The sequence below is a fragment of the Neofelis nebulosa genome, chromosome X (assembly GCF_028018385.1).
Source record: "Neofelis nebulosa isolate mNeoNeb1 chromosome X, mNeoNeb1.pri, whole genome shotgun sequence".
Lineage (NCBI taxonomy): Eukaryota > Metazoa > Chordata > Mammalia > Carnivora > Felidae > Neofelis > Neofelis nebulosa.
Window position 1 is genome coordinate 20,008,257 of NC_080800.1, and position 27,127 is coordinate 20,035,383.

The window sequence follows — 27,127 nt, forward strand, 5'->3', positions numbered from 1 at the left end:
ACTCATGTAGGGTTGATGGGATTTAGACAATACAGGGGAACTGCAGCGTCAGGCTTAAGGAATGCCCTCCAAAAGCTTGGCAGGAAACTGCACATACGGATAGCTTGTGATAAGCTTAAGAAAAGAAACGTTTCCAACTACATATAAAGGCATTCTGCCCTCATTTCTTTACCACACAGGAGGTGACATGGTAGGTTTCTAATTTAAATTGTCTTGAGAGTGTTTATTGTTTAATAACTCCCTCTTCCTCTGCCCCACCCAGCCACTCCCTTGTTCTGCTTTGCTGATCATCCTAAAGGTTGAATACATTCTTCTTCTCAACAGAGGATGAGAATAAAGACTGAAACCAAAACACTTGATCGGGCTTTCAACAGGCACTATGCCACCGTGGAGGGCTGCTCTTAAACAAGCATGGTTTTCCTAGGGCTCCACAAGGTAGTCCTTTCTCAAGTTCGCCGGTACACTCATGGAGTTGAAATGCCGCTGCCCATCTAAATACAACATGGACTCTGAAACACAAAAGAGAGAACCATGGAGAAGCCCATGGCACCTTACAAAATCATTGTACGGACAGCTAGGCTACTTGGGAACACGAGGGCAACAAGGAGCGTGCAAAAATGGCTCTAGGCAGGCCCTGTCGGGCTGGGGGTGTGCAAGGATCCTGAGGGGTGAGCCTCGACTCGTGCCCCTTTCCTGTGGCTGCACCAGTCTCTGACCACCAGTGGCCGCTTACAGCTGGACTGACCCTCCAGACGGCAGCCAGGTCAGGCAGAGCAGCAACGGCAGCCTGCAGGCCATGAGGCATCCTGGCCGTCAAGGCTGCAGACCCTCGAAAGCGCTATCTCCTAGAGATACGCTCTTGGAGCTAAGAGGCGTCTCTATGCTTCCTACAACAATTTAAAAGAAGAAAAATTTCTTTATACGTTCTTCCATTCACTAAGGACAGACATTGCTGCTTACCTCCGTAGGTTCTGGGGAAAACCAAGGGCACTTCTTTTTCTGACATGAACGTGAAATGGAAGACATTGGTGGTCATATGCTCTTTATTCGCAAGAGAGGCCACCTCACTGTGCACTCTGACTTGAATGTAACTGTCCCGAGTAAAGCAAACCTAAGAGATTTAGACCTGATAGTTAGTCAAGTGCATTAGGAAGGGGAGAAAAGCCAGTCATAAGAGAAACAGTGGCTTTAGAATTAAAAAAAAAAAACCTTCTCTTCTGGGCCCGAGTGATAAAAAATTTATTTCATCCCTCATCGCACACCTACCTGCGAAGAAAGAAACAGCAGTGATCCAACCTCAACGGGTTTCTGAAACATGATATCATCCACTGCTACTACAAACGGTCGGGAACCACTAACAGACAAGGCAGAATTTGGGTCAACCACAAAATTCAGATGTCTATTTCTCCCCTAACAATCAGCTGAAGCAAAATGTGAATGATAAGAGAATAAACCTAGGGAAGGGGCAAATAATCATACCAGTGAGAAATGGTAAGGGATGCCAATGTGACGAGATCACCACTCTATCTTTTCCTTTCTGCATTGTCATCACCTTTTCTCAGTAGGTCTTTAATGCACTAACTGACAAAGTCAGAGGAACAGCCTTTGAAAATGAAGACCAAGTGGAGGTGGTATCAGTGTGAAATTGATTGAAAAACAAAGCACATACCCCAACACATCCAGACTGGCCTAAAATGGTTCATTTCAACGGGGTACTGCAAACTGTCTCTCAGAAGTTGAATACTTTTACTGGCGCCACACTGCCAAACTCACCCAAAGTTACAAGCGGTAGCCCATCCAAGTTCATACGCTTTCCTCATAAGGAAACCGCCAAAGATCCGATTGAAAATGTTCCGCTCCTATAAGGCATAAAATAATTATTAACAAATACAAGCTCACGACCACCCTCATATACAGAACAAAGGAATTAACAATGCCACAGAACAGAGGTCAGTTTGAAGGCGGATCAAATTTTAGATGAGAATCACCAAAGCAAGTTATCCTCTTTAGAAGATTTTTCATTGGCTTACAATACCTGAGGGTGGCAAATTTCCAAGCTCTTCAGTTTTGAATCCTCCATCCACACCGCATGAGGGGGTAAAACTCGACTTTGAAAACTTATAGTCCTGTACAAAAGGAGATTCAGGAAACCCTCTTAATGCCATGCTTTTACTGATGAAAGGTAAAACATATGCAAACAACTCCCAAGATGTTGAGGCCCACGTGGCTCTGGAGAAGGCCAAGGTTTAAATACTTTCCCAACCTGGAATCTCACCACCCTAACTTACTTTGGATCGAGCGTGCTAAGAAACATTTCATGTATGGTTGTCCTCTCCTCGGCACTGGGAGCCATTTTCAGTAATGACGTGGAGCTGAAGGCAACCCTTCTACCCTTGTTCACTGGAACACAGGACGACAAGGAGCTACGATCAGGAGGGTCCCACTGCAGCACTGCGGTTCCTGACCTTGGCTGCCTCGGACCCTACAAAGGCAGTATCTCCTGACTTCAAAAAGCCCACCGGAAATTGTACATATATCCCAAAGAAGGCTGCTGAGGCTACATAAAGTGTCCAGCGACTCCCTGCTTTCACACGGAAATTACACTGGCTCAGTGTGAGACCACTTAAAGACCACACTTAGACCATCCAGGGCGCCTGGGTGGCTCGGCTGGTTAAACGTCCAACTTCAGCTCAGGTCATGATCTCACGGTCCGTGAGTTTGAGTCCCCCATTGGGCTCTGCGCTGTCAGTGTGGAGGCCACTTCAGATCCTCCGTCTCCCTCTCTCTCTGCCTCTCTCTCTCTAAAATAAAATAAACATTTAAAAAAGTTTTTAAAAAGACTATCCTGAACCAGAGCCCTGACCAGCAGTTATTTCACTAAGATACATTTCCCATTTTACTAAAAATGAGAAAACAAATTTTTGCACTTAACAAATATTGTCTAATCAGGAAAACTGTTAAACTATGGATTCTGGAACCAAAAATAAGGTATTTTTAATTTCAATAAATTCTCAGCATGAATAAGACTACTTGACTGGTATGAACAGTCCATACATGCTCTTAAATAACCTCTTCTGCAGTACAGCTAGTGTGCTTTGCAGAACCGTATCTTATTATAAACAAATTAATATACATTCTCCTTGTCTAAAGAGTTCTTCTTCCTCTGGGCTTTCAAGGATGAGTGGATTTACAAATGCCGGCCTAAAGAGAAGAAAAGAAAAGAATACAGTTTAAGAGGCTTATAAATACAGTTTTCCCCAGGAAAGGTGGAAAGTGAACAATTTACCCACTGGTTTCCAAGTCTCTGCTGTTTGTTTTAGGTAATGCTTACTCACTGTTTCATATAATAACCCAGGAACAAGTAAGGAGCCCTCTAGTTACAGAGTAAGCTGTACACTAGAAAGTTCCCATTATAAAAAGAAACTGCCTCTCACCAAAAAGTTTCCCCTGATTGTCATAACGAGGAAACAGTCAAAAATACACTGTAGAACATTCTACAGGACAACTGGCCTGGACCCTTCCAAAAATGTCAACGTCTTCAGAGATAGAAAATGGCAGGGGGATGCTTTAAAAAAAACCAACATAATAACTACATGCCATACATGATCTTCAATCAGATACTGACCCAGGGGAAAGAGCTATAAAAGATATTTTAGGGACAAATGGCAAAGTTTGAATATGGATTGTATATTAGATAATATAACTGTCTCACTTAAATTTCTTGGATATAATAAAGGCATCGAGGCTTTGTAACAGAATAACCTTATTATTAGGAGACAGATGATGGACTATCCAGGGGTGAAGTAGTCTCAAACTTACTTTCAAATGATTCAGGGAAAGAGTGTGTACATGTGTGTATTTATATAGAGAGGGTAAGACAAAATATCAATTGGTGAATTGAAGGTGAGGGCTCTCTGGGTGCTCACTGCATCATTCTACTTTTCTGAAGGTGGCAAATTTCTCAAAAGAGAAAACAGATAAAGGGGGGGGGTGCTTTCACTGTGGTAGAATCCAAAGATTTGATGAAACAACAATGGAAACAATGGGAGAGAAATTTTAAATAATTCCACAGGGCCGGAAAGGAGTCCCCCACCCAGGGCCAGCCCCTAGGACCCGCAGGTCTGCCCAGCCCAGTGGGAAAGTGAAGAGTAGCATTCTACACTCACATCTGTTTGACCTTAACTCAACTCTTCCAAGGCAGTTTTTCATGAGGCAGCAAAGATTTCTCAATGAGGACCCCTACCTCAAGTTACTAATACAAATTAGATTCCCACAGGCCCCCAGACTCTGTCCTGTACCAATAGCAATCCTGTACTATTTCCTCCCAGCCCAGAACCCACCCCCCACAGTTCAACAGTTTTTTCCCCCCGTTCGAATGCCTTCCGGGTGACTGCTGTTAGGAACCAAGAATTCAACTTAAGGGGAAAAAAGTATGAAGCCAAATAAGTTAAAATCTGTAAAGTTCAATCTGACTTGGAATTGATGGTACATTAACTCACGAGGTCCGATATTTGTTGCTTTTTAATATACATCCTAACTCTGTCCACTGAAAAGGCTTAGAAATAATGACAAATGAGTAGAAAATATAGTTCTAGTGCCCAGATTCTGGTCTCTAAATACCAGTACTCACTAAGAGGAACCCCAAGACTCCTCAGAGAAATGGCTGATTCTGGGCCTGAGGAAGAAAATGTGTTAAGTGAGCCCAAGATATCCCACCGTACCAGAGAACAGGAAGACTGGCAGGGAAATGTGAAACAAGTTTACTCCAGGAGCCGGCTTAAAGGAGCTCCCACTGCCCAAACACAGTACGCTCTGAGCATCAAGAACAATGGCTGCAACTTACTGAAATACATTTACTATTAAAATCCATGAATTCATTGGGGCGCCTGGGGGGGCTCAGTCAGTTAAGCGTCCAACTTTGGCTCAGGTCATGATCTCATGGTCTGTGAGTTTAAGCCCCGCATCAGGCTCTGTGCTGACAGTTCAGAGCCTGGAGCCTGCTTCACATTCTGTGTCTCCCTCTCTCTCTGCCCCTCCCCTGCTCACTCTGTCTCTCGTTCTCTCTCTCAAAAAAATAAACATTTAAAAAAATAAAATATAATAAAGAAAAGAATACATTTTTAATAAAGAGATGAAGCAAATACAGCAAAAGTGTTAAAACTTCTAAGTCTAGGTGATGAGTATATGGAAATTTCATTATAGTCTTCTCTCCAGTTTTGTGTATCTTTGAAGTTTTCCAAAATAAAGAATTAGGAAAAAAACAGCAATTACCCTTGATTTTCAGAATCACGAGCCACCATTACAAAGGTTGCATCCAAAACAGGACAAAATTCATTGCCGTGTAACTAAAGAACAGTGGAAAGAAAATACAGACATAAGAAATACATTTAACAAGAAGACCTATGACAATTCTAACAGATGTCATGCATGCTTTGGAAAGGGCTGCAATTAGAAAAAGAAAAGTGCTGGGGCACCTGGGTGGCTCAGCAGGTTAAGCGTCCGACTTTGGCTCGGGTCATGATCTCACGGTTCATGAGTTCGAGCCCCGCATCGGGCTCTGTGCTGACAGCTCAGAACCCGGAGCCTGTTTCAGATTCTGTGTCTCCCTCTCTCTATGCCCCTCCCCAACTCATGTTCTGTCTCCCTCTGTCTCAAAAATAAATAAACATTAAAAAATTAAAAAAAAAAAAAAAAAGAAAAGTGCATCATTAACCACCATCTGCTGAGTTGCCAGACACAGAACTAAGCTCTGGGTGGGAATGGAGCAAGACCAAGAAGGCTGTGGTCTTGGAAAAGGAGAAAGACACCCCAAAATTCAAACAGGACACCATGCGAGAAGGGCTGGGATGGACATGACCTACGGGCTTTGGAAGTGTGCGTGACTGAGACTCAAGGGCAAGGGTCACAGAGGGACCCTCTGCATCACTGTCACTTAACTGTCCTGCATTATGCAAAGTTCTGGCTTTCTTGAGGCCTACCTGTCCTCACAATGGCACACAAAGCCAGGTGAAGTGCCCACCGCTCTCATGGACATTAGAATATTCAGGTAACTTCAGTATGCCAGCTACCAGCACACGTTTGTGCCCCCTTAGCTGAGCGTAGGGGGCTCCCAAGAAGGGGTAAGGATCACTGGTCATTCCACATAATGAGTGAAATAGTTACAATGTACAAGCCTTTGAGGCTTTGAGGTATTTCTTCATTCTCTAGGAATCTGTACTTCCAGGGAAGTTATATCATAAAGTCCTATCATAAGCTGAGGGCATACTAGGCTCACTCTTCAACAAACCTCCTCACTAGTCCTCCTCGCTGCTGTCTGTTCAGGCCCACATCGCCTTCCCCCTCAACCTTCTTCCCACATCTGCTCTAAGCTTGCTGGCAATATATATAAAGCTCTCCACGACAGAGTCCAGATTCCTCTCTGCTCACCAAACACGCCCCTCACACCTGCAACCTTTCCCTAAGCTCACCTGACAACTTGGAGGTCTGGAATGTACCGTGCTGTTGAACTCCTCCCATCCATGCCTGAGCCTGGGCCTTCCTCACAGCCACCTTCCTCAAGACACTTTTCCCCACCCCTGCCCCCTCCCCAGGCAGAGGTCATCATCCCTTCCTTGGTTTGCCACCAGAGTGGAAACAAAGTCCTCCCTGAAAGTGGTACTCAATGTAACAGAGATGGATACTACTCCCACGGGGAACACTTGGAAATGTGCAGAACTGGTTTTGGTTGTCACATGGCTTGAGGGACATCACTAGCCGGGCAGGGGTAACCAAGGAGCTAAACACCTCACAGTGCGGGGGACTGTCCTGCATAACTAAGAATTTTTCCTACATCCAATGCCAGTAGTGCCTCTGTTGAGAAAAGCTGCATGATACTTAATATATTACAGATCCTCCTCGACTTACAGCAAGGTCACATCCCCACAAATCCATCATAAATTGAAAATATCTTAAGTCAAGAATGCATTTAATACACATAAACTACAGAACATCACAGCTTACCTAGCCTACCTTAAACATGCTCAGAACACTTATATTAGCCTGCAATTGGGCAAAAGCATCTAACATAAAGCCTCGTTAATAACAATGTGTTGAATATGTCAGGGAACTTATTTAATACTGTTCAGAGAGTTTAAAACAGAAAAGCCATATGGGGACAGGCGGGTTGCAAGTGCGTCAGTCCTCTACCCTCCTGATGGCGTGGCTGACCAGGAACTACAACTCACTGCCACTGCCCAGCACCACATATCACCAGCCCAGAAAAAGATCAAAATTCAAACTTTAAAGTACACTTTCTACTGAACACTCTTTCACACCATCATAAAGCCAAAAAATAGGAAGTCAAACCACCCTAAGTCAGGGACCATCTGTATATCATAATCACCGACTGCAGCACACTTTTCTTGAGGACAAAGACCATTTTTACTCACATTTGTATGCCTAGCACTTAGCACAAAGACTGGCAGATAGAAGATAATCAATGATTGATGATGTATATGAGTTGAGGCAGAAAATTATCAAGCACTACTAGAATGTAAACTGTAAGAGAATGAAACGTTGTTTAGCTTACTGCTATACACTGAGCACAGAACACGCATTCGATAAACTGCTAAGTGAATGTTAAATGAATGGACACGAGGAAGTGGGCTAGGTGACTCACACCCAGATGCTGCTTATGTCAAGGAGCCTACAGTGTAGTCGAAGAGAAAAGATGTGTTCATATGCAGCTCTGCAGAGGAGAAGAGCAGGTACCAGGAGGAAGAATCAGAAGTCACAGGGAAGGAACAGGCACTATGAGCTGGAAGGATCAGGGAAGGATTGAGCATAAGGTGGCCTGGAAGCAGAGGTAGAATACGAATGTGTGGAGCCAGAACATGAGGATTTCAGGCAAGAAAAAAGAATAAGCAATGATACTCAACCTACTCACTCACTGTTTACATTATGGTTTATTATAATGAACACCTACTAGTGCCAAGCATCAAGAATGCAAAATTGAGGGGCCCCTGGGTGGTTCAGTCGGTTAAGCGTCCAACTTCAGGGCAGGTCATGATCTCTCAGTTTGTGCATTTGAGCCCCACATCGGGCTCTGTGCTGACAGCTCAGAGCCTGGAGCCTGCTTCAGATTCTGGCCTCCCTCTCTTTCTGTCCCTCCCCTCACTCTCTCTCTCTCTCTCTCTCTCTGTCTCTCAAAAATAAACAAACATTAAAAAAAGAATGCAAAAATGAGTAACTCCCTATTCTTTGAATGCTCAAAATGTCCAGCAGCAAGCTCTAAGAAGGTATAGGAATGATAAGTCAGAGGGAATACAGTTGTAAAGGCAGGTGGGAGCTAGTTTGTGGAGCACCTTAGATCCTAACTAGTCAAAAGAGTTCAGACTTTAATCCACAGATAATGGTCACTGAAGGGTTTGGAGAAGGAAAGCAATGTGATTTAAGATTGCCTTTATAAGATCTAACTCATAAAAATCTGTACAATTAACAGAGAGAGCAAAGACTAGAGGCAGGTAGACTATTAAAAGACAGTTAAGGTACTCACAAAGGAGGCAGTGAGGCCTTGAATGAAACACAGAGGCCGAGAGGAAAGGGAAGAAAGAACTCTCTGGTGGGTTGCTATGGGTGATGAATTTGCAAGACTTGGCAAAAGGCTGTATAGGAAAGGACGAAATTAAAGATATGACAAAGGTTTGGACCCAGGGCAGCAAAGGGGGAAATGGAGGAGGATCAGGATTGGGAAGGAAGCTGAGGTACTCAGTTTGTCACACACCTGATTTAAGGTAGCAAGAGCACATGTAGGAGGAGAGATAAAACAGGCGTGCAGAAAGATGAGTCTGAAGGTCAAGCCCAGAAAATATTTGGGACCACCTCCATAGTAATGATAATAAATGAACATTATTGTCAACATTTGATTAGTGGTTACTGTGTGACAGGCAATGTACCAACTAATTCCTATGGTTAGGTTGTTTTGTCATTTCATGCTTACCACACAATAAAACATGGTACTATTACTGTTTCCACGTTACACTTGAGAAAATGCAAACTCAGAGAAGGTAAGTAATTTACCCACATTCACATGGCTAATAAGCAGCAGAGTTGGGATTTAAACCTACATGTACCTAAACCAGAGGCAAAGCACCTACCGCCAAGCTTCCTATCTGGAATAGAAAGGATCACTCAAGTCTTGAGTTACTAGTCAAAATGGTCAATGAGAAATACAAACTTAAAACAGAAGTTTGTACTTGTCTGACAGTGATTTTCATTGGCCCTCTCCTCACAATAACTCCTGTAACTCTTTTCAACCTATTTGGCCCAGATTCAAATTACCTTGATTCCTATGGCAGGAATCTGAGCAGTCTAGGAATCAACCATGAAGATTAAAAAATGCAGACAGGGGCCGCCTGGACAACCCAGTCGGTTAAATGTCCGACTCTTGACTTCGGCTCAGGTCATGATCCCAGGGTGGTTGCATCAAGCCCCGAGTTGTGCTCCTTACTGGGCATGGAGCCTGCTTGAGATATTCATTCTCATTCTCTCTCTCCCTCCCTCCATCTCCCTCCGCCTCCTCTCCCTCCTCTTCTTCCTCCTCCTCCTCTTCCTCTTCCTCCTCTCTGCCCCTCTCCGCCCCTCAAAACAAATAAACTTAAAAAAAAAACAGTGTGGACTAATCATAGCAGCATCCCCATCATGCTTACTGTGTTTTGTTCTAACAACAGTATTACTGTCAGCTATGACAACATGGAACTTAAAGAATCCAACTGCTTACAGAGAGCCCCAAATAAAAAACTACTTAACTATTTTGACAAAAACTTTAGTTACTGCAGAACAAGCTTTAGACTTTTTCCAAAAGGTGAAGTACTTCATAATTCCAGAAGAGAAAAAGTCTATCTGAATAATGAGCCTACTAAATACTCTGGTGTAACTGAAGAAGTCATTCTTTTTTTTTCCTTATTTTTTTTATTTGAGCATAGTTGACAATGTCACATTAGTTTCAGGTGTACAACACAGTGATTCAACAAGTTTATATGTTATGCTGTGCTCACCAGAATGAGTCATTCTTTTTTTTTTTTTTTTGAGAGAGAGAGAGAGAGAGAGAGGGAGAGAGAGAGAGAGAGAGAGAGAGAGAATATATTCCACACAGGCTCTGCACTGTCAGCACGGAGCCCAAGGCAGAGCTCAAACTCAACCGCAAGATCATGATCTGAACCAAAGCTGGCAGCTTACCCGAGCCACCCAGGTGCCCCCAGAATGAGTCATTCTTAAATAAATTTTCACAATGAAACGTGGGACATACTCTGAATTATCTGATTTCTGTGCTATTATCCTCTTTGAGGTAGATGTTTCTTGTCAAATTTCTTCATTTCTTTATAACAGCTACTCAAAGTTCTGCTCCTTAGCCGGGCTGTTCCTAACTGCTACATTTAGTCTAAGTGACTGTTATGGGTTGACTTGTGTCCTCCAAAAATATATGAAGTCCTACCCCTTGGTACCTCCGAACATACCTTTACTTAGAAATAGGGCCGTTTCAGATATAATCAGTTAAGATGAGGTCATACTGCAGTAGGGTGGGCCCTTAATCCCATATTACTGATGTCCTTATAAGAAGAGAAGAGGGGCACCTGGCTGGCTCAGTCGGTAGGGCATGCAACTCTCGATCTTGGGGTCATGAGTGTCAGCCCCACGCTGGGCACAGAGATTATTTAATAAAAAAGAAGAAGAAGAGGAGAGACGCAAAGACACAGACACCCAAGGGCGAAAGAGCACGTGGCAATGGAAGCCGAGATCAAAGCGTTCAAGCTGCAAGCCAAGGAATACCAAGGACTGCCACCAAACCATGAGAAGATAGGAAGAAGCAAAGAAGGATTCTCCCCCTACAAATTGTAGAGGGAGCATGGTCATGCTGAAGCCTTGATTCTGGACTTCTGGCTGCCAAACTGTGAGATAATTAATTTGTTATTTTTAGCCACCCAGTTTTTGGTACTTTGTTCCAGCAGCCCAAGGAAACTAACACAGTGACCAGTAAGTACCATTCGTGCCTGATGTAACTCAGACTTTTGTGAAATTCTCTGGGGCAAAACCAGAAATAAGCACCTTGACATGTTTTGAAAGTAATAAACAATGAACCGAGACACCAAACAAAGTGTCAGTCTTTGTCCAGGAAGAACACGTTAATAACCCACCATCTGCATGACATGAATTTTCAATTCTTTTTCTAGAACTGGTGAGCTATATACCTGTCATAGGTATAGCATAGGTAAAAAGCATAGGTAAATATGCTTTTCTTTCGCTGGGACTAGCTGGTTGTATTGGAACAAGCCAGCAACCTTTAGACGAATACATACCTGAAACATTTGCATCTTCACTTCCATGGATGTCTTCCCAACCCAGCTGACATGGCCACTGAACTTGATGTCCTGTTCTGGACTTAAGCTCGTCTTACACATATCTGCGAAACAGAAAGCCAATCTGAGTTCAAACCACACCCCAAATTTTCCGTATTACAAAAGGAAAATTTCATTTTATATTCTGGCAAATTCCACCACTTTTCCTTTTTTCTTTTTTTTTAGTCTTCAAAACTAAAAACAACGTTTTTGACATACAAAAGAGAACTGTATACCTTTTTGAAAAATGTAGACAATGCAAAGAATATAAAAACTAAAACTGGAGGGGCGCCTGAGTAGCTCACTCGGTTAAGCATCGGACTTCAGCTCAGTTCATGGTCTTGCAGTTGGTGGGCTCAGGCCCCACACTGGGCTCTCTACTGATGGCACAGGGTCTGCTTTGGATCCTCTGTCTCCCCCTCTCTGCCCTTTCCCCACTTGCACTCTCCCTCTCAAAAATAAATAAACATCATGAAAATAAATAAATAAACAAACATTTTTAAAACTAAAAAAAAACTGCAATTATGCAAAACCCTTCCACTCAAAGATCATTTTAATAAATATGTATTTTAGTATATACCATGAGACATTTTCAAATGCATATATACATAAAAATTTTCCCATAAAACAAAAATATTTCCTCTAATTTCAATAATCTCTTGTGATTACTAAGAATTCTAAGTATCCATAGAAAATAATATTGCTTACCAATCTTGTCCACCAGGGCTGTAACTATAGACAGAGGAGACGCCTTAGCTGAATGAATCTTGGTGTGCATGTAGCAAATGAGAACTGTAAGAAAAAAGAAGAGAACCAAAGAAAGGAAAAGCAAGATTATTGCTCAACATTTACAACTGAATCCCTGAATCCATAAAAAGTCTTATCTCGTTTTGAAGACCCAATCCCCCCATATCCCACTAGCAGCTTTATCCTAGGTCCAAAGACTTCTACACATTGAAGTGATTTGGGGATCTTCTAATCTGAGTACCCACTCAATTTTAGATTTGGTCAAGAAGCCGAAGTCTAAAGCCCAAGCCCAGCAGGTGGCCCATCACCACTCCACAGAGACACACTGCCTCAATTAGAAAAAGAACCCAGCACATGAGTCCAACAGCATCAAACATCTTCATAAAAGAGAAACAAATCACAAGGACTCAGCTATCTATTTTCCCTCTGACTCATCATGAAGCAACCATTTCACTTAGAGTTATTCCTCCTTCCTCCTAACACCTTTGACTCCTACACCACCTTGAGACTATCTGTATACTTGCCATATTTTAATAAGCTAAGCATGCTTCTGTGCATTTAAAGTTGTATTATACTCCTGTGTTTAGTGGACTCCCTGCTTCCCCCATGATTCATTCAAATTTGTATCTTCAGCCCTCAGGACATGGGTCTGCACCCAATAAATATTTGTTAAGTGACAAAAAAATCCTTCCATCCATGCACCTCCTAACAGATGCACTGGGGGAACGAGAGGCTAAAGGCAAGAAAGTCCACTTAAAGCCTCTGTGGTACCCATAGAATAAATCATATGTGCCTGGCCTATGTCAGTATCGATGGAAAAGAAGAGAATATTTTAATAATCTCTTCAATATGTTAATAATCTCAGGTCTCTAGCTTGCCTGACTGAAGATGGTACACCATTCACTGAAAAAGAGAAGAGAGGAAGAATAAAATGGACTATTTTCAACATGTTAAATATGAGAAGCCTAGGGCATATCCAAATGGAGATGTCCAATAGGCGAGAGGGCAAAGTGATCTGGAACTCAGAAAAGCAGGGCAGGAAATGTAGGTTCCTAAGTATTCCACATACTGATAACAAGTGAAGCTCTGGGAGTGTACAGATAAGCAAAAAAAAGGGGAGAAGACAAAACCCTGGGGATAACCAACATTCAAAAGATCACTAGGAAAAGAGGAACCTACAAGGGAGATAGGAAAGGAACAGCCAGAGAGGTAGAAGTGTCACAAAGCCCAAGGATGAGCTCAACAATATTTATCAGGAACCACAATAGGGTCAGGTAAACCCTGAAAAGCACCCATTAGATCACAAAATAAGGGGGAAAATGGAGAGCTTGGCAAGAGCAGTTCAATGGCTCTGAGGAACAGAAGCCAGCAAGTGTGAGAATGAGAAATAAACAGGAAGTCATGATACAGAGGCAGTAAGAGCAAATGACTTTTTCCAACTCTTTCCATAAAGTTAGCTCTGAAGTGAAAGAGAAAGATAGTTTGACAGTGTTCTAAGGGAAGGAGATTTTACCTACTTTCCATTATAAGATGGAAGAGCCTTGAATATGTTTAGAAGGTGAGGGAATGTGAAGCTGAGAAATGGCTTGCAATATGAGAGAGAAAGATTAGGTGATAAGGCAAGTTCTTTAAAGAACCTGAAGGAACAGAATCAAGTGGAGAGGTGAAAAGAATGGCCATCAACAGGAGGCAATGAGGAAAAAACAGGTTAATGCCAAGGGAGTCTGTGTATTTAGGGACACCTAAGTAAACCAAAGTCAAGAGTGTGTGTGTGTGTGTGTGTGTGTGTGTTTGTGTGTGCGCGCGCGCATGTGTGTGTAGTTTTTGTTAAAACGCCAATAAGAATGTTTAACTGAATTTATTTAATCTGAAGAAACATGCAGCTAGGTATAAGCCTAACAATGGACTCATTTCTATATTGTAGAAGTCATTAGACCCTTTCTTTAAATCCATTCCCAACAGTTCAGTCCAAAAGTCATTAGTGAGAGCAAGCAAGGTAGCCCAGAGTAAGGTGCTAAAGCCCAAACAGGGCCGGAGGACATAAAAAGAGAAGGCAACAAAAGCAATGGCCCAGCATGTTGCAGCTTGAGCACAATGAGGAGGGTGACCCAGCAGAACAGGACCTGGTATGAATCCCAGTGAGGTGAGGGGAGCATCCATGAGAGGCTAGGGGTGGCAGAGATAAGAAATGAGCTACATACAGAGGGACCTTACCAAACAAGTAAATAGATTTAGAATAATGGAGCCAGCTGGAAAGAGGCATTACAAATATGAAAAGGGGGAAATGAATGAAACTGTGGTGTTGATCCAGAATTGCAACTGCCAGTGTGAGCCCATGGTCTTCAGAGATGGATAAATAGACAGACATAGATATAAATTTACGTGCATGTGCAAATATTCTCCAGCTTTTCCACTGAAAGAACATGGGAGCAGTGACACCCCAGCAGCAGTGACCACTCCCAGTACCCCTATCTTGGTCTCTAATTACCATTCCCTATCAAAAAGAACCAGAGCTCCTTGGAGATTTGGCTGATTCCAGGACTGAGGCAGGGAAAGTACAAATGAGCCTAGGAGGTCTTATTGTGCCAGAAAGTAAAGAAGTGCTCAAAGAATGATGGGGACACATTAAAAAAACACAGAAGTCAGCTTGAAGGGATTGGGACAGTCCCGGCACAATTTGAGCACCACAAGAGATGACAGCGACATATTACAATCCATTCAATAAAATAGGAATCCTTGAGTCCATACTGATTTTAAAATAATACATTGGAAGTCTGAGAAGGAATGGAATGTTTATAAGATCTGAAATTACCTGCCAACCAGGTACTTATTAATTACAAAGGCGCAAAGAGTAACTTTACAGTGAAGAACCCCGACATACGCTGCCTTCATCAGAGAACCAAAGTTAACATCCCAGTAATGGGACAAATGAGAATTATGCACCAGTTGATGAGATGCAATAAGAACACATCATCCCTTCTGTGATGTTCCTGCCAAAGGTGCATGTCTCAAATCCCATCTTGGGGAAGCATAAAATAAATCCAAATTGAAAGAAATTGTACAAAAGAACTGGCCTATAACCTTCAAAAGTATTAAGGTCATGAAAGAGAAATACTGAGGAGCTATTCCTGACACAACAATTAAATGCAACATGTGATTAAGAAATGGATCCCTTCTGGGGCGCCTGGGTGGCTCAGTCAGTCGGGTGTCCGACTTCGGCTCAGGTCATGATCTCACAGCTCGTGGGTTCGAGCCCCGTGTCGGGCTCTATGCTGACAGCTCAGAGCCTGGAGCCTGCTTCAGATTCTGTGTCTCCCTCTCTCTCTGCCCCTCACCTGCTCATACTCTTTGTGTCTCTCTCTCAAAAATGAATAAACATTAAAAAAAAAAAAAAAAAAAGAGGGGCGCCTGGGTGGCGCAGTCGGTTAAGCGTCCGACTTCAGCCAGGTCACGATCTCGCGGTCTGTGAGTTCGAGCCCCGCGTCGGGCTCTGGGCCGATGGCTCGGAGCCTGGAGCCTGTTTCCGATTCTGCATCTCCCTCTCTCTCTGCCCCTCCCCCATTCATGCTCTGTCTCTCTCTGTCCCAAAAATAAATAAAAAAACGTTGAAAAAAAATTTAAAAAAAAAAAAAAAAAAAAAAAAAAGAAATGGATCCCTTCTGCTACAAAGGACCACTGGTGAAGGCTGAGTTGCGTCCAAGAATCAAACAGTCTAATGTATCAGGGTTAACTTCCCAATGTTGACAGTTGTATTGTGGTTATGTAGGAGAATGTCCTGGTTTGTAGGAAATACTGTTCTCTCACATGATTCAAAGAAAAAGAATTCTTTGTACTGTACGAACAACTTTTCCAAAAACTTAAGACTTTTTGAAAAGTTATTAGAAAGAAGGACTACTCGGATTATAACTGTTCAGCAGGAATCTACATTTTCAGGAAAAAAATTATGACAATTCAGAGGCAATAGTTGCCCTTCTTTTACTGCTCTTTTAGAATGTCCTCATCTGGACAAGTTAAAGAATTAAAAAGGCCCTTTCCAGCCAAATGATTCAATATATAGCTATAACTATCTATTTAGAAATACTAAAATAATACCAGTACCTCCTAGGCTGTCAAGATCCTCAAGAATCCTGCCAAATCTGTGAAACAAAGAAAACTGTGATTAAATGAAAATCATGATGATCACCCCTTAAAAAATGAATAACACAGTTTGGGTGGATGAAAGGTTCTAAAATTGCAGCGATGGCCGCACGACTCTGCAAATATACTAAAACCACACAACTGCACACTTTACATAGGTGGACAGTACGGTGTGTAAATTACATCTCAAAGTTTTAGTAACAAAAGAAATAAAAACAAATAAATGACATAAATAAAAAGAGTGCCGTTTTACCTGATGGTGTTTTGAACAGTCAAGTATTTCTCTCGTAATTCAGGCTGACTACCCAAAGGCAAGAGAACCTCGATATAACTGTCTTTCATTCTCCTGGGTGGCAGTCCTTTCTGTGACTGAGCCAAAAAACTCTGAAGTAATTTTCTTTCCTCCATTGCTTTCACATGGTCTCTGAGAAGAAAGGAGGCAAACTACATGAAACACAGGGAGCAGTGCGATCCCACATGGCATTGACATTCAGGCTGGTCATACCCTATCAAAGAAGGAAAAAGGTCTGGACCTGCTCACCTTCTCTTCCTTCCCTCCATCCCCACTTGGCACTCAGTGAAATTAAAAACTTTCTGTTAAAATGTCTTGGGCTTATAAATAAAAAAGGTAATACATACTTGTAAGTGATATAAATATATTTAAACAAACCACATATTCACCCTCATCAAAAGGTGTATTCAAAAAATAGAATATTTCAAATCAAAATTAAAAATAGAGGGATGGGCACAAATACATATATGGGCTAAAGAACAAAGTGGCCACTGAATCCCATATTCCCATTTCTCACCTTGACAATTCTCACATTCTCTGTGCCCCCAACTCACTCTCTCTCTCTCTCTTTCTCTATGTCTATGTCTATGTTTATCTCTATCTCTGCCTTCGATTTCAGGAAACAGAGACAGAGGAAGAAAAATGAACTATATCTAAAAGAAGTATGAAAGGCAAAGCAAAAGGTAAAGAGGAAAATACATGAAAAGGAGATGGGAAGGGAAGACAAAGAAATGATTAAAGTGGAAAAGAAGAGACAGAGCGCCAAGGGGATAGGAAACTAAAATGCTGACAATGTCATTAATTAAGATAAGCTTCACTTATGAAGTAGTATTGCCAGAAAGGTTTAGCCTACCAAAAGTATAAGAGATAAAGAAACAAGTTAAACAGCACCAGGGAAATCCTGAACATAGAACGTTCTACACAACAAATGGCTTGGTCTCTTTAAAGTCAAGCTCATACAGGTGCCTGGGTGGCTCAGTCGGTTAAGCACCTGACTTTGGCTCAGGTCATGATCTTGCAGTTTGTAGCTTCAAGCCCCACAGTGGTCTCTGTGTGGACAGCTCAGAGCCTAGAGCCTGCTTCAGATTCTGTGTATCCTACTCTCTCTGCTTCTCCCCTGCTCACATTCCATGTGTGTCCATCTCTCTCTCCCTCTCTCTCTCAAAAAACTAACTAAATAAATAAACATTTTTTTTAAAAAAAACTTTAAAGTCAAGCTCGTACACAAAAAACAAGAGGGAGAATAATTGTCTACTATTCTAGACTAGGAGCAACCAAAGAGTCATAACCACTAATGCAATATACAATTCTTTATTGGATCTTGATATTTTTTTAAGCTATAAAAGACATTTTGGGAACAGTTGAGAAATTCTGTACGGATGAGTAATATACTATGAGGGAATTACTGTATATTTCATCAAGTAAGAGAATATCTTGTTTGTTGGAGAGACACACGATTGCTGACTTTGTTACACAAGAGAACATATTTATTTATTGGAGATGTATGAAGTGTCATGATACCTATAATTCACTTATATGAATAAGTAAATTACAATTCAGCCAACATATGCATATTGGCAAATCTGGAAAAATGTAAGTACCAATCAAGATAGTAGAGACAGAGGTATTCATCTTTTCTACTTTTCAAAACATTGAAATTTTTCATATAAATAGCTAAAAAAGAAGTCATTAGATAATTTCTATACCAACAATAGATTACTGTATGTCTAGTGATTGCTTTTTTTTTATCTCATTTTAGTCTCAAAATTCTATGCACCAATAGGGATATTATCCTATTTCACAGCAGGGAAATACTGAGAGATCAGGTTAATTGTGAAGTGACAAGAAGTAATAAAGGAGCCAGGCTGCATCAAATAGAAAAACCAAGAAACTTGAGTTTTAATTCCCAAACCCTGATCCTTAATTCATTCATTCTCTCTCTGAGTTTCAGTTTCATCATATGTAAAAAAGGGATAGGAACATATGCCATAAGCATGTCACAAGTTTTGTAGAGAATCATTGAGGTAATATACTTGAATGCACTTTGAAAAATGTAGAGTACAGGTAAATGACTTTATTTTATGACAAGAATGCATCAAATGATGAGTATGTTGGAATGTTGGTCTTCCCCACAAGTAAAAAAAACCCTCTCAACCCATTTCCAAACACAGGGCTCCCTCCACCCCTACAATGAGACCATCAGCTGAGCCTAAATACAGCCTAGCATACCACTTTAAAGGTGAAAGGATGAATGAGCACAAGCGTGCTTACCTCCAGTTTGTGGAGACTCCTACTATCTCCCGCAACTTATCACGAACTGAAACAAAAATAAAGAGGTCATTCCAGGAAACAAAAATACTAGAACTGGATTATGGATATGAGTTGAAGAACTATAAAAAGCGACCCATGCACTCAAAAGCTTTAAAGATCCATTAATTTCCATTTAATGCCACAACAAACAGCTCAAGGAAGGGATCAAACCTGTGCTTCCCAAAAACGTGAAACAACTGTCTCCTTAGTGAGAAAAAGAATACTCTGTGCCAATCACTGGGATTTACATACACAAACAAAACAGGGTAACTCCAATTATTCATTGGGTGGGGTAGTATCAGTGTCAGTAGGAGACCCTTTATGATGGAGATATTATGACCAAAATCCTCACCTAGCTTCTTATAGGCAGTTGGTAGAGCAGATTGATTAGTGCAGGGGCTGACAGTGATACTCAAATAGGAGTCTCATTCCAACTGATCTTTCATATATTTATACTATCCTAATTGTTAGAAAAGTTTAAGCCACAAAAGTGAAGCAAAGATGTAAATCAAGGAAAAGCAAAGAACGTAATTTAATGTTAGTTAATGCCCAAAAAGTGCAAGAATGAATTAATGCAAAGAAGCTTAAGCACTTAAAGAAAAAGTCGATACTAATTACCACACACACCGTGATTCACATGTATAGGTGAACATGCTATATGGATAAAAGGAAAATAAATTAGATAAGCAGTAGAAATTCAAGACTAAAAAATATGTCTATAGGATTTCACATGTTGATGTCATATGTTTTTTTCCTAGCATTTATATAGGACTTAAAAGTATATATTCCAGTTATGGGAAATTAACTGTAGCAATACTTGGTCCTTCAATGGCTAAGTGATCAAAACCAAATATGGTTAGATAACATGCACTTTAACGAAAAAATAGTTGATTTTTCTATCAAATAATTGTTATACACCACAAATTTGGTACAAACTCTAATTACAACTAAATCAGAGAGAACTGCAGAATATATGGGCATACCTCATTTTATTGTATTCACTGTGCTCCATGAAAGTATGTTTTGTACAAATTGGAAGGTTGTGGCCACACTGCATGACCGCCATTTTTCCAACAGCATTTGCTCACTTCATGTCTCTGTGTCACATTTTGGTAATTCTTACAATATTTCAAACTCTTTCGTTATTATTATATTTGTTAAGATGATCCGTGATCAGTGAGCTTTGGTGGTACTATTTAAACTGTTTTGATACGTACACTGTGTTTTTAGACATAGTCCTATTGCACATTTAATAGACTACGGTGTAGTGTAAGCCTAACTTTTAAATGCACAGGGAAACAAAAAAATTGATTTCACTCACTATATTCACTTTATTGCAGGGGTCTGGAACCAAACCTGCAATATCTCCAAGGTATGCCTGTAACCACTAGTAAATGTGTCTTATTTCTGACTTTTTTCCCTCCTGAGTTCCTTGAATAAAAGAATGGACAGGAAGTATGCCAAGTAGTACACAGACTACCGATGCTCACTGACATATAATGATTATTACTAGTTTAGTCAGAGTATGAATAAAGGGGGTAGTGAGGGCCAAGAAGTAGAAATTTTAATTAAATATTTGGGACACCTGGGTGGCTCAGTCGGCTAAAGTATCCGGCTTCGGCTCAGGTCATGATTTCATGGTTCGTGAATTGGAGCTCCACAACAGGCTCTGTGCTGTCAGCACAGAGCCTGGAGCCTGCTTCAGATTCTGTGTCTCCCTCTCTCTCTGCCCCTCCCCACTCACGCTCTGCCTGCCCCTCTCTCTCTCTCTGTCAAAAATAAATAAACATAAAAAAATTTTAAAGAAATTTTAATTATATATATGTATATGCATATGTATATACATGTATACGTATATATATAATTTGTACCTTTTGAAGCCACAATTTTGTTCATAATGAATACTCCTAAACTGATATAGACAGCCATAGTTTGCATATCAGACTAGAAATTGAAATTAACTTCAACTGAGCATGGATTAACTGTCCCTCTAACAAAACTATAGATCAGGAGCATTTAGTTGCTGCAACTGAAGGGTCCATCTCTTATGCAACAGGTCTCTTTTTTCTCTGCTTTCCCCTTCAGTACCAACACAAAGAAAGGGGAAGCCATTTAATTAAAAGAGCTGTCTCCCAGGCTCCTAGGAACCAAAGCTCAAATTCTGAATGTGGTCTCTACCCAAAGTTATTCTGACCATCTTATAAATGAGAAGTTTATGGAAAAATCTACGTTTAGTATGTCTCATTCGCCCTAAAGTACCTATCTGTATGCCTCCCAAATAAGACAGGGTTTTTCACCACGTGGACCTAAAACACAAACACCCATGCTTGCCTTCATGCAGGTGGAGGACTCTCTGTTTCTCGGGATTCTCGGATCCTTGAGTGAGTCCTCTGCCAGGAGCACGCAGCCCCTTGCCCAAGGTGGTACAAAGCCTACAAAACAAGATAAAAAACACTAGAGTAGGTTCTATGGCGTCCCGGCAACCCCCAAAACCAGCCCCTCCTCCCAAAACACTTAACCATTCCACACCCTCAGTATACACTTTCTTGTAAGGATCTGTACTTGTTTCTCCAGGGTCTGTATATTTGCATATGAGGCTACTCCATAAATCATCTAACTAGAGTAAACATTTCATGAGAGAAGAGACCAACTAGCTAACAATCTACAAAATAAATAAAAGATATCAACCAGGTTTAATGGATTTATTCTTGCTTTTTTATTAGCTTCAGAAGCCCTGAATCAATTTGGTAAACAGCTGAGTAAATTAATTATGAACATTTATTTTGTTCTTTATTATCACACCATATTTCCTCAATAAATAAGCTAAATCCAATTATAAGTTAATAAACTTTGAAAACAGAATTAACCCTTTCCAGACTCAGAGTATTTATTGTGGGCAGAAATTTCCTAATCCCCAAACAAAATAAAAACGATTTACCCAAATGCACCTAACCTAGTCTGCCAAAACAAGTTGTTTAAGTTGGTTTTGGTTCACTGTTTCTTAAGTGTTGACTCCTAACTACCATCATATCATGGATAACACATATATAATATCAGAAATTGACAAAGTAATCTGAATGCACAGCTGAAGAAGGCAAGGCACTGACAAGGTCAAGGACTCCAGATACTATTACTCATTCTAGTTCAAGTTATTAGTAAATTCTTACTACCTCATGCCGGGACAAGCGAGGACTAACTCCACTATGCCACCCACCCCCCTCCCCCCCCCCCGCCAAAACTTTCTTCATCTGTAAAACGGGGTAATTATAGTACCTATCCTAAGGGACTGTCATAAGGATAAAGAAGTTCACATTCACACATGCACACACGAACACATCTGCAGGCAAGCTGCTCTTTTCACAATCTCAGGCTACTTCCTTTTTACATATACAGCGCTGAGGTGGAGGGAGAGGAAGAAGGGTTTAATCACTACCCAACACCTCAGTACCACAGGGTTACTGGCTTATTCCCTGATAAGACCTAGGGAGTTTTACAGCAAAATCCCTAGGCCTTTAGAAGAAACCGTCAAGAGGCCTTGGGACACTCAGGCCGTAGGACTCCATGATTAAAACTTTCCAATGAAAGGAGACCAAAGAGCCCAATCTCTTCATGGCTTGCCTAAGAAGTCACAGAAGTCACCTAAGATGTGAAAAGAAGGGTCTTAGCTCTGTTCTGGGTCCCAAGCTTAGGGTAGGTGTCTGGGAAGAGTTTCCAGTACAGTAGCAGGCAATGCCATTCATAGGCCCTCCACCCTGGGGAAATGCCTCAATTTAGAAACTAAACGAATTCAGTGACTCTTTCCTGAGTCTGGAAAAATAAGCTACAAAGACTGCACACTAGTCAAATAACCTAATCATCTTGAACAGTCTGTATTCATTTATGAACTCTTTGCCTCACTAAACAACTAACAGAGTACCTGCTTAAGGTTCAACAGGACTCACAAGAAAGGAAAGCAGGTTTATAAGAGTTATTAGTGCAAAGAAAAAGACTTCCAAACTGGGGGAGAGGAGATCAAGAAAGTCTTCCTGGGAAAAGGCACATGGCAAGATCATGGAGCTTTGTAGAAGGCCCTTCACATCATGTCCAATGTAAGCTAAAGTCAACTGTGGCCCTTCCCATAATGACTTTAACTCTGTCTAAACAGTGCTAATAAAGCTTTTATTTTTAAGTGCTATACACAAGAGAGAGACAGAGAACCTTTTTCAGCTGATAGCAAGATCCACAGGAATAGTGAGGGAGATCCAGGACCCCTAAGACAAATGACAGAGATCAGTCATTCAGAACCAGTATGGGCACACAAGGAGAGATGGCGCACCTGTAGCATGATTCCAGAAGCTGGAACAGGGGTGAGGCCCCTGGGGGCCCAGCCAGGCAGAAAGAAGCTGGAGACAGCTGGAGTGCTCAGCTGAAAAGGTTTGGGGGAGAGCCAGACTTGTCCTAGAGTCTAAGTCCCGAGGCCTTAACTGGGCAAGCTGGGAGGTGACACACAGAAAAAGGCATCCTCCTTGTCCAAGTAGCCTAATCAACCCCCCACCTCACCTTACAACCCCCCACCTCACCTTGCTGCTCATTCAAGGTAAAGTTCAAATCAGCACCAAAAGTCCTAGGTGCTGGAAGCCGAGCTATCCCAGCCTGAGCGGCAAGGCCCGGGCTGTGGACAGATTGGTGACTGCCAGGCGGCCCACCGACAGCGAAGCTTCTTGTCCTCCCACTTTTAGGTAATTCGGCCTTAAAACTACCTGGGGTAGTGTCTGCTGGGGAATTGCCCTCGACAGGCCCTCTGGAGAAAAAACCATTAGGAAAGAAAATAAGGTTCCGCCAGAAATTGTGCGGCCTTACGTTTAGCCCTTGCCATCCCCTATGGAGACTCCTCTACTTACAGGAAGGATAGCCTCATGCCTTTGCCAGCAAAGGCAGCCAGCAAAGGCAGCCAGCAAAGGAGAGACATGGATCTGAAAGCCTCACTCCGGCAACTAAGGAGTGTATCTCTGGGCACAGGTGACTTCAACCCCTAGGCCCACCTGGCCCCCCGGGAGGCATTCCAGATGATGACTGAACCTAGTCGGTTTCGGTACAGAATGGTTAATTAATTCCTAGGTGCACTGTCTGAGAATGTGTGAGGCAAGGGTTTCTAAGGCGTTTTTGGCCCCCTCCTGGCACCTCCGACCGAGACACCACCTTGCCTCGGTCTCATGTGGTTAGGAGGTCATGTCCCTGTAACTGTTCCACTTGAGGTGTTGAGAAATGGAGGGCCTTTCATGAGAACGGCAAAGCAAATGCTTTATAGACTATAGATAATTATAGACAAATGCAGATGCATAATGGAATAATGTAAGAAATTAATAATCAAAGGGTATGCGGGAAAATTAGGGAAAAATCGCCATGTTCTTTCTTAAAGGTTGATGACACATAGGAACATTTTCAAAATTAGGTAATGTTAAAAAACACAGACGACGTGGGGCGCCTGGGTGGCGCAGTCGGTTAAGCGTCCGACTTCAGCCAGGTCACGATCTCGCGGTCCGTGAGTTCGAGCCCCGCGTCAGGCTCTGGGCTGACCGCTCGGAGCCTGGAGCCTGTTTCTGATTCTGTGTCTCCCTCTCTCTCTGCCCCTCCCCCGTTCATGCTCTGTCTCTCTCTGTCCCAAAAATAAATAAAAAACGTTGAAAAAAAATTAAAAAAAAAAAAAAACATAGACGACGTATGTTACAAGGAAATCACTCGCATATATAATGCCACGTTTGCTACAATAAATCGGCCAGTTCAACACACTGCTGTTGTCTGTGTCCATTTTTATTTTTGTTTTTTATTTTAGTTTTGTTCTATTTTCACTTTTTCGCCCACGCCGTTCATCCTTCGGGAATCCCTGGACCTGCTGGAGCTGGACTCCGGCACCTAGGTGCACAGTCCTGACTGAGGTCCCGGCAGCCCAAGAGGTGCCCCGCAATCTCTCCCCACATTACAACACACTTAACCCGGAGTCCAAGTGGGTCAAGCACTTAACCCTAAAAGTGCTCTCCCAAGGAGGGCAAAGAGCTGTGAAGTAAGGTGGAGTGCTAAACGCCAGCTCTCTCACAAGCGGCTACCCCCAAACCACACCCGTGATGAGCAAAGAGAAAGGAATTTCAGGGAACACCCAACTTCCTCCCTCAAAGTGCCGCTTCGCTTTTAATATCAAACTCCGCTCCAGGAGTGGGGGTCGCGGTGCTTCACTCGGGGGCAGAAGGCACGCGTCCAGGCGTCGTAGCGGAAGGCGGGCGCCCCTTCCCACCCGGCCCCACTTTCTATCCCCCCCCCCACCCCGCCCCAAACCACTGCGTCAGTCTCGCCAGCCGGCGGCCGGTTCCTAGCGCCCGGACCCGCTAGCAGCGCGGAGGGCGGGCGCCGGCGACCCTCCCGAAAGGGCCACGCCGGACCCCTGCTACTTACCGCAGCGCCGCCCGCCTCATCTTGCCCTGAGGCCGCGCGCGCGACCAGAGACCCGGGCCACGCGAGACAGCTGGCGGAGGGAAGTCGAGAGTAAGGCGAGCGCGAGCGCGGGACCAGACCTCCCCCTTCACGGCCGCACTCTCGCGGGGGCAGCCGCCCAGGGGCGGGGCCTTCCAGCCCAGAGGCGGGGCCTTGCTGGCCGGGGGCGAGGGCTCTCTGCGGAGCGGGGTGGGCTCCGAGCTCCTGCAGCCTCGCTCATTGGCCGGGAGCCTGTCTCTGAGGAGATTCCCACTGGATCGGCAGCGCCCGGCGTGTTGCTGCCCGCAGGACAGGCCTATCCCCGCCATTGTTGATTAAAGGCCCCACACAGCACGGCCAGGGAGCGGCGTGGAGGCGAGGGATCCTCGGAGCTTGTCTCCGTTATCACGCTTCGCCGAAGGTCGCGCCACCTTGACCCCCACGCCTCGGATCCCAGTCTGTGGTTCTTGCGCTTAGCTGCACGTCGGAATCTTCTGGGCAGCCTTACGGAGTAGTGATCCCTGAGCCCCACCCTCTGGGGATTCCTATTTAGTTAGTCAGGGGTCCGACACGGTCTTTAGAACGTCTAAAGGCGCCCTGAGGTGATGCTGTACATAAGCAAAGTTAGGAACCTCTGACCTAAATGGAAAAACATTTCTATTCTAATCTTAGGCTGCCCCCTAGTGTTTGAAAGTTGGAGATTTTGGCTGGCCCAGAAATATTTAAAGCCAGAGTTTTCATGATTTTACCCTACGACCTGATTCTCCATTTCATTCAAGGAATTTTTATTAAACCGTTTGCAGTGCGCCAGACGCTGTTGTAGATGCTGGGCATGCAACAAAATAGACAAAAATCCCTGCCCTTAGGGAGCTTAGCTTTGAAGGAAAATAAGTCCGCAAGTTAGCAAATAACGTAATTTCAAACGTGATAAAGCAGTCTAAAGAAACAAAACAAGGTAATGAGAGAGGATCTTTCCAAAATATACAAAAGTCTTGCATTGCCCCTGAAGGTGTTTATTTCCTAGGAGGCAAGATCCATATTGTATGCTTTTATGGTACACCATGCTTAGTAAAAATGTCGATTTTTATTAAGCTGGCTTTTCAAAAAAAAAATCACGTTATAAATTACAAATGGAACATGGTCTTTGGCTTTGTCTTTCCTCTCCACCTACCTGTCCCTTTTATCAGCCCCACATCCAGAAGACTCTCCTTTCAGCCTGCAGGGATCTCCTTCATTTTTGTTCATAGTGTCTGTACCTTTTCAGTGATAATACCTTTTGGTGTTGTTGTGATTTGTGTCACCTATACTTTTTAACACTCCACCACACCTAACATAGTACAATAAATATTTTATTGAATTGCACTATTTTGTCTTCTTTTTACTTGAACTTTCCATTAATGCAATGTCAGGCTCAGAGAGAAAAATTCAAGAGAATTTTTCAGGTTACAAACATGGTATAACAATGGATAGGGACAGCTCATGATTTTTGTGCAGTCACATCACCTTCCAGCCAGACACATTCTCATCAGCATATAAATGGTGTTGATTTGAACCAGAACAGCTGAAACCAGGGACTCGATGCCATGAAGATGCCTTCTCTTGATCTCTATCTTAGCTTTCCTTTGCACACTGGCCTCATTCTTTTTTCTCTGTATAATGTCTTTCTCCACATAGCAAAAGAAATTCCTGAACTTTACATCTTATAACCATAGCCACATGGAGACTGACCCAAATTTCTGTATCCCAAGTACAAAAATTCCTGAGAAGAAAGGGGATTGAGAGGTATAAACTTCCAGTTATAAAATAAGTATGTCATGGAGATGAA

At 42.6% G+C, this 27,127-nt stretch overlaps 1 protein-coding gene across 1 annotated transcript; it reads right to left on the minus strand.

Annotated features, from left to right (window-relative positions):
- Nucleotides 1-191: 191 nt before the first annotated feature.
- On the minus strand, nt 192-25,444 carry ACOT9 (acyl-CoA thioesterase 9). Its single transcript, XM_058713499.1, has 16 exons — nt 25,285-25,444; nt 21,190-21,290; nt 19,486-19,512; nt 18,820-18,865; nt 16,510-16,680; nt 16,218-16,255; nt 12,081-12,164; nt 11,334-11,437; nt 5,272-5,345; nt 3,134-3,201; nt 2,289-2,400; nt 2,036-2,126; nt 1,774-1,859; nt 1,267-1,354; nt 961-1,111; nt 192-509 (listed from the first exon to the last, which is right to left on the minus strand). Exons 1-16 carry the CDS (start codon nt 25,302-25,304, stop codon nt 421-423), a joined length of 1,350 nt encoding a protein of 449 aa, XP_058569482.1. The 5' UTR covers nt 25,305-25,444; the 3' UTR covers nt 192-420.
- Between the last annotated feature and the right edge of the window lie 1,683 nt (nt 25,445-27,127).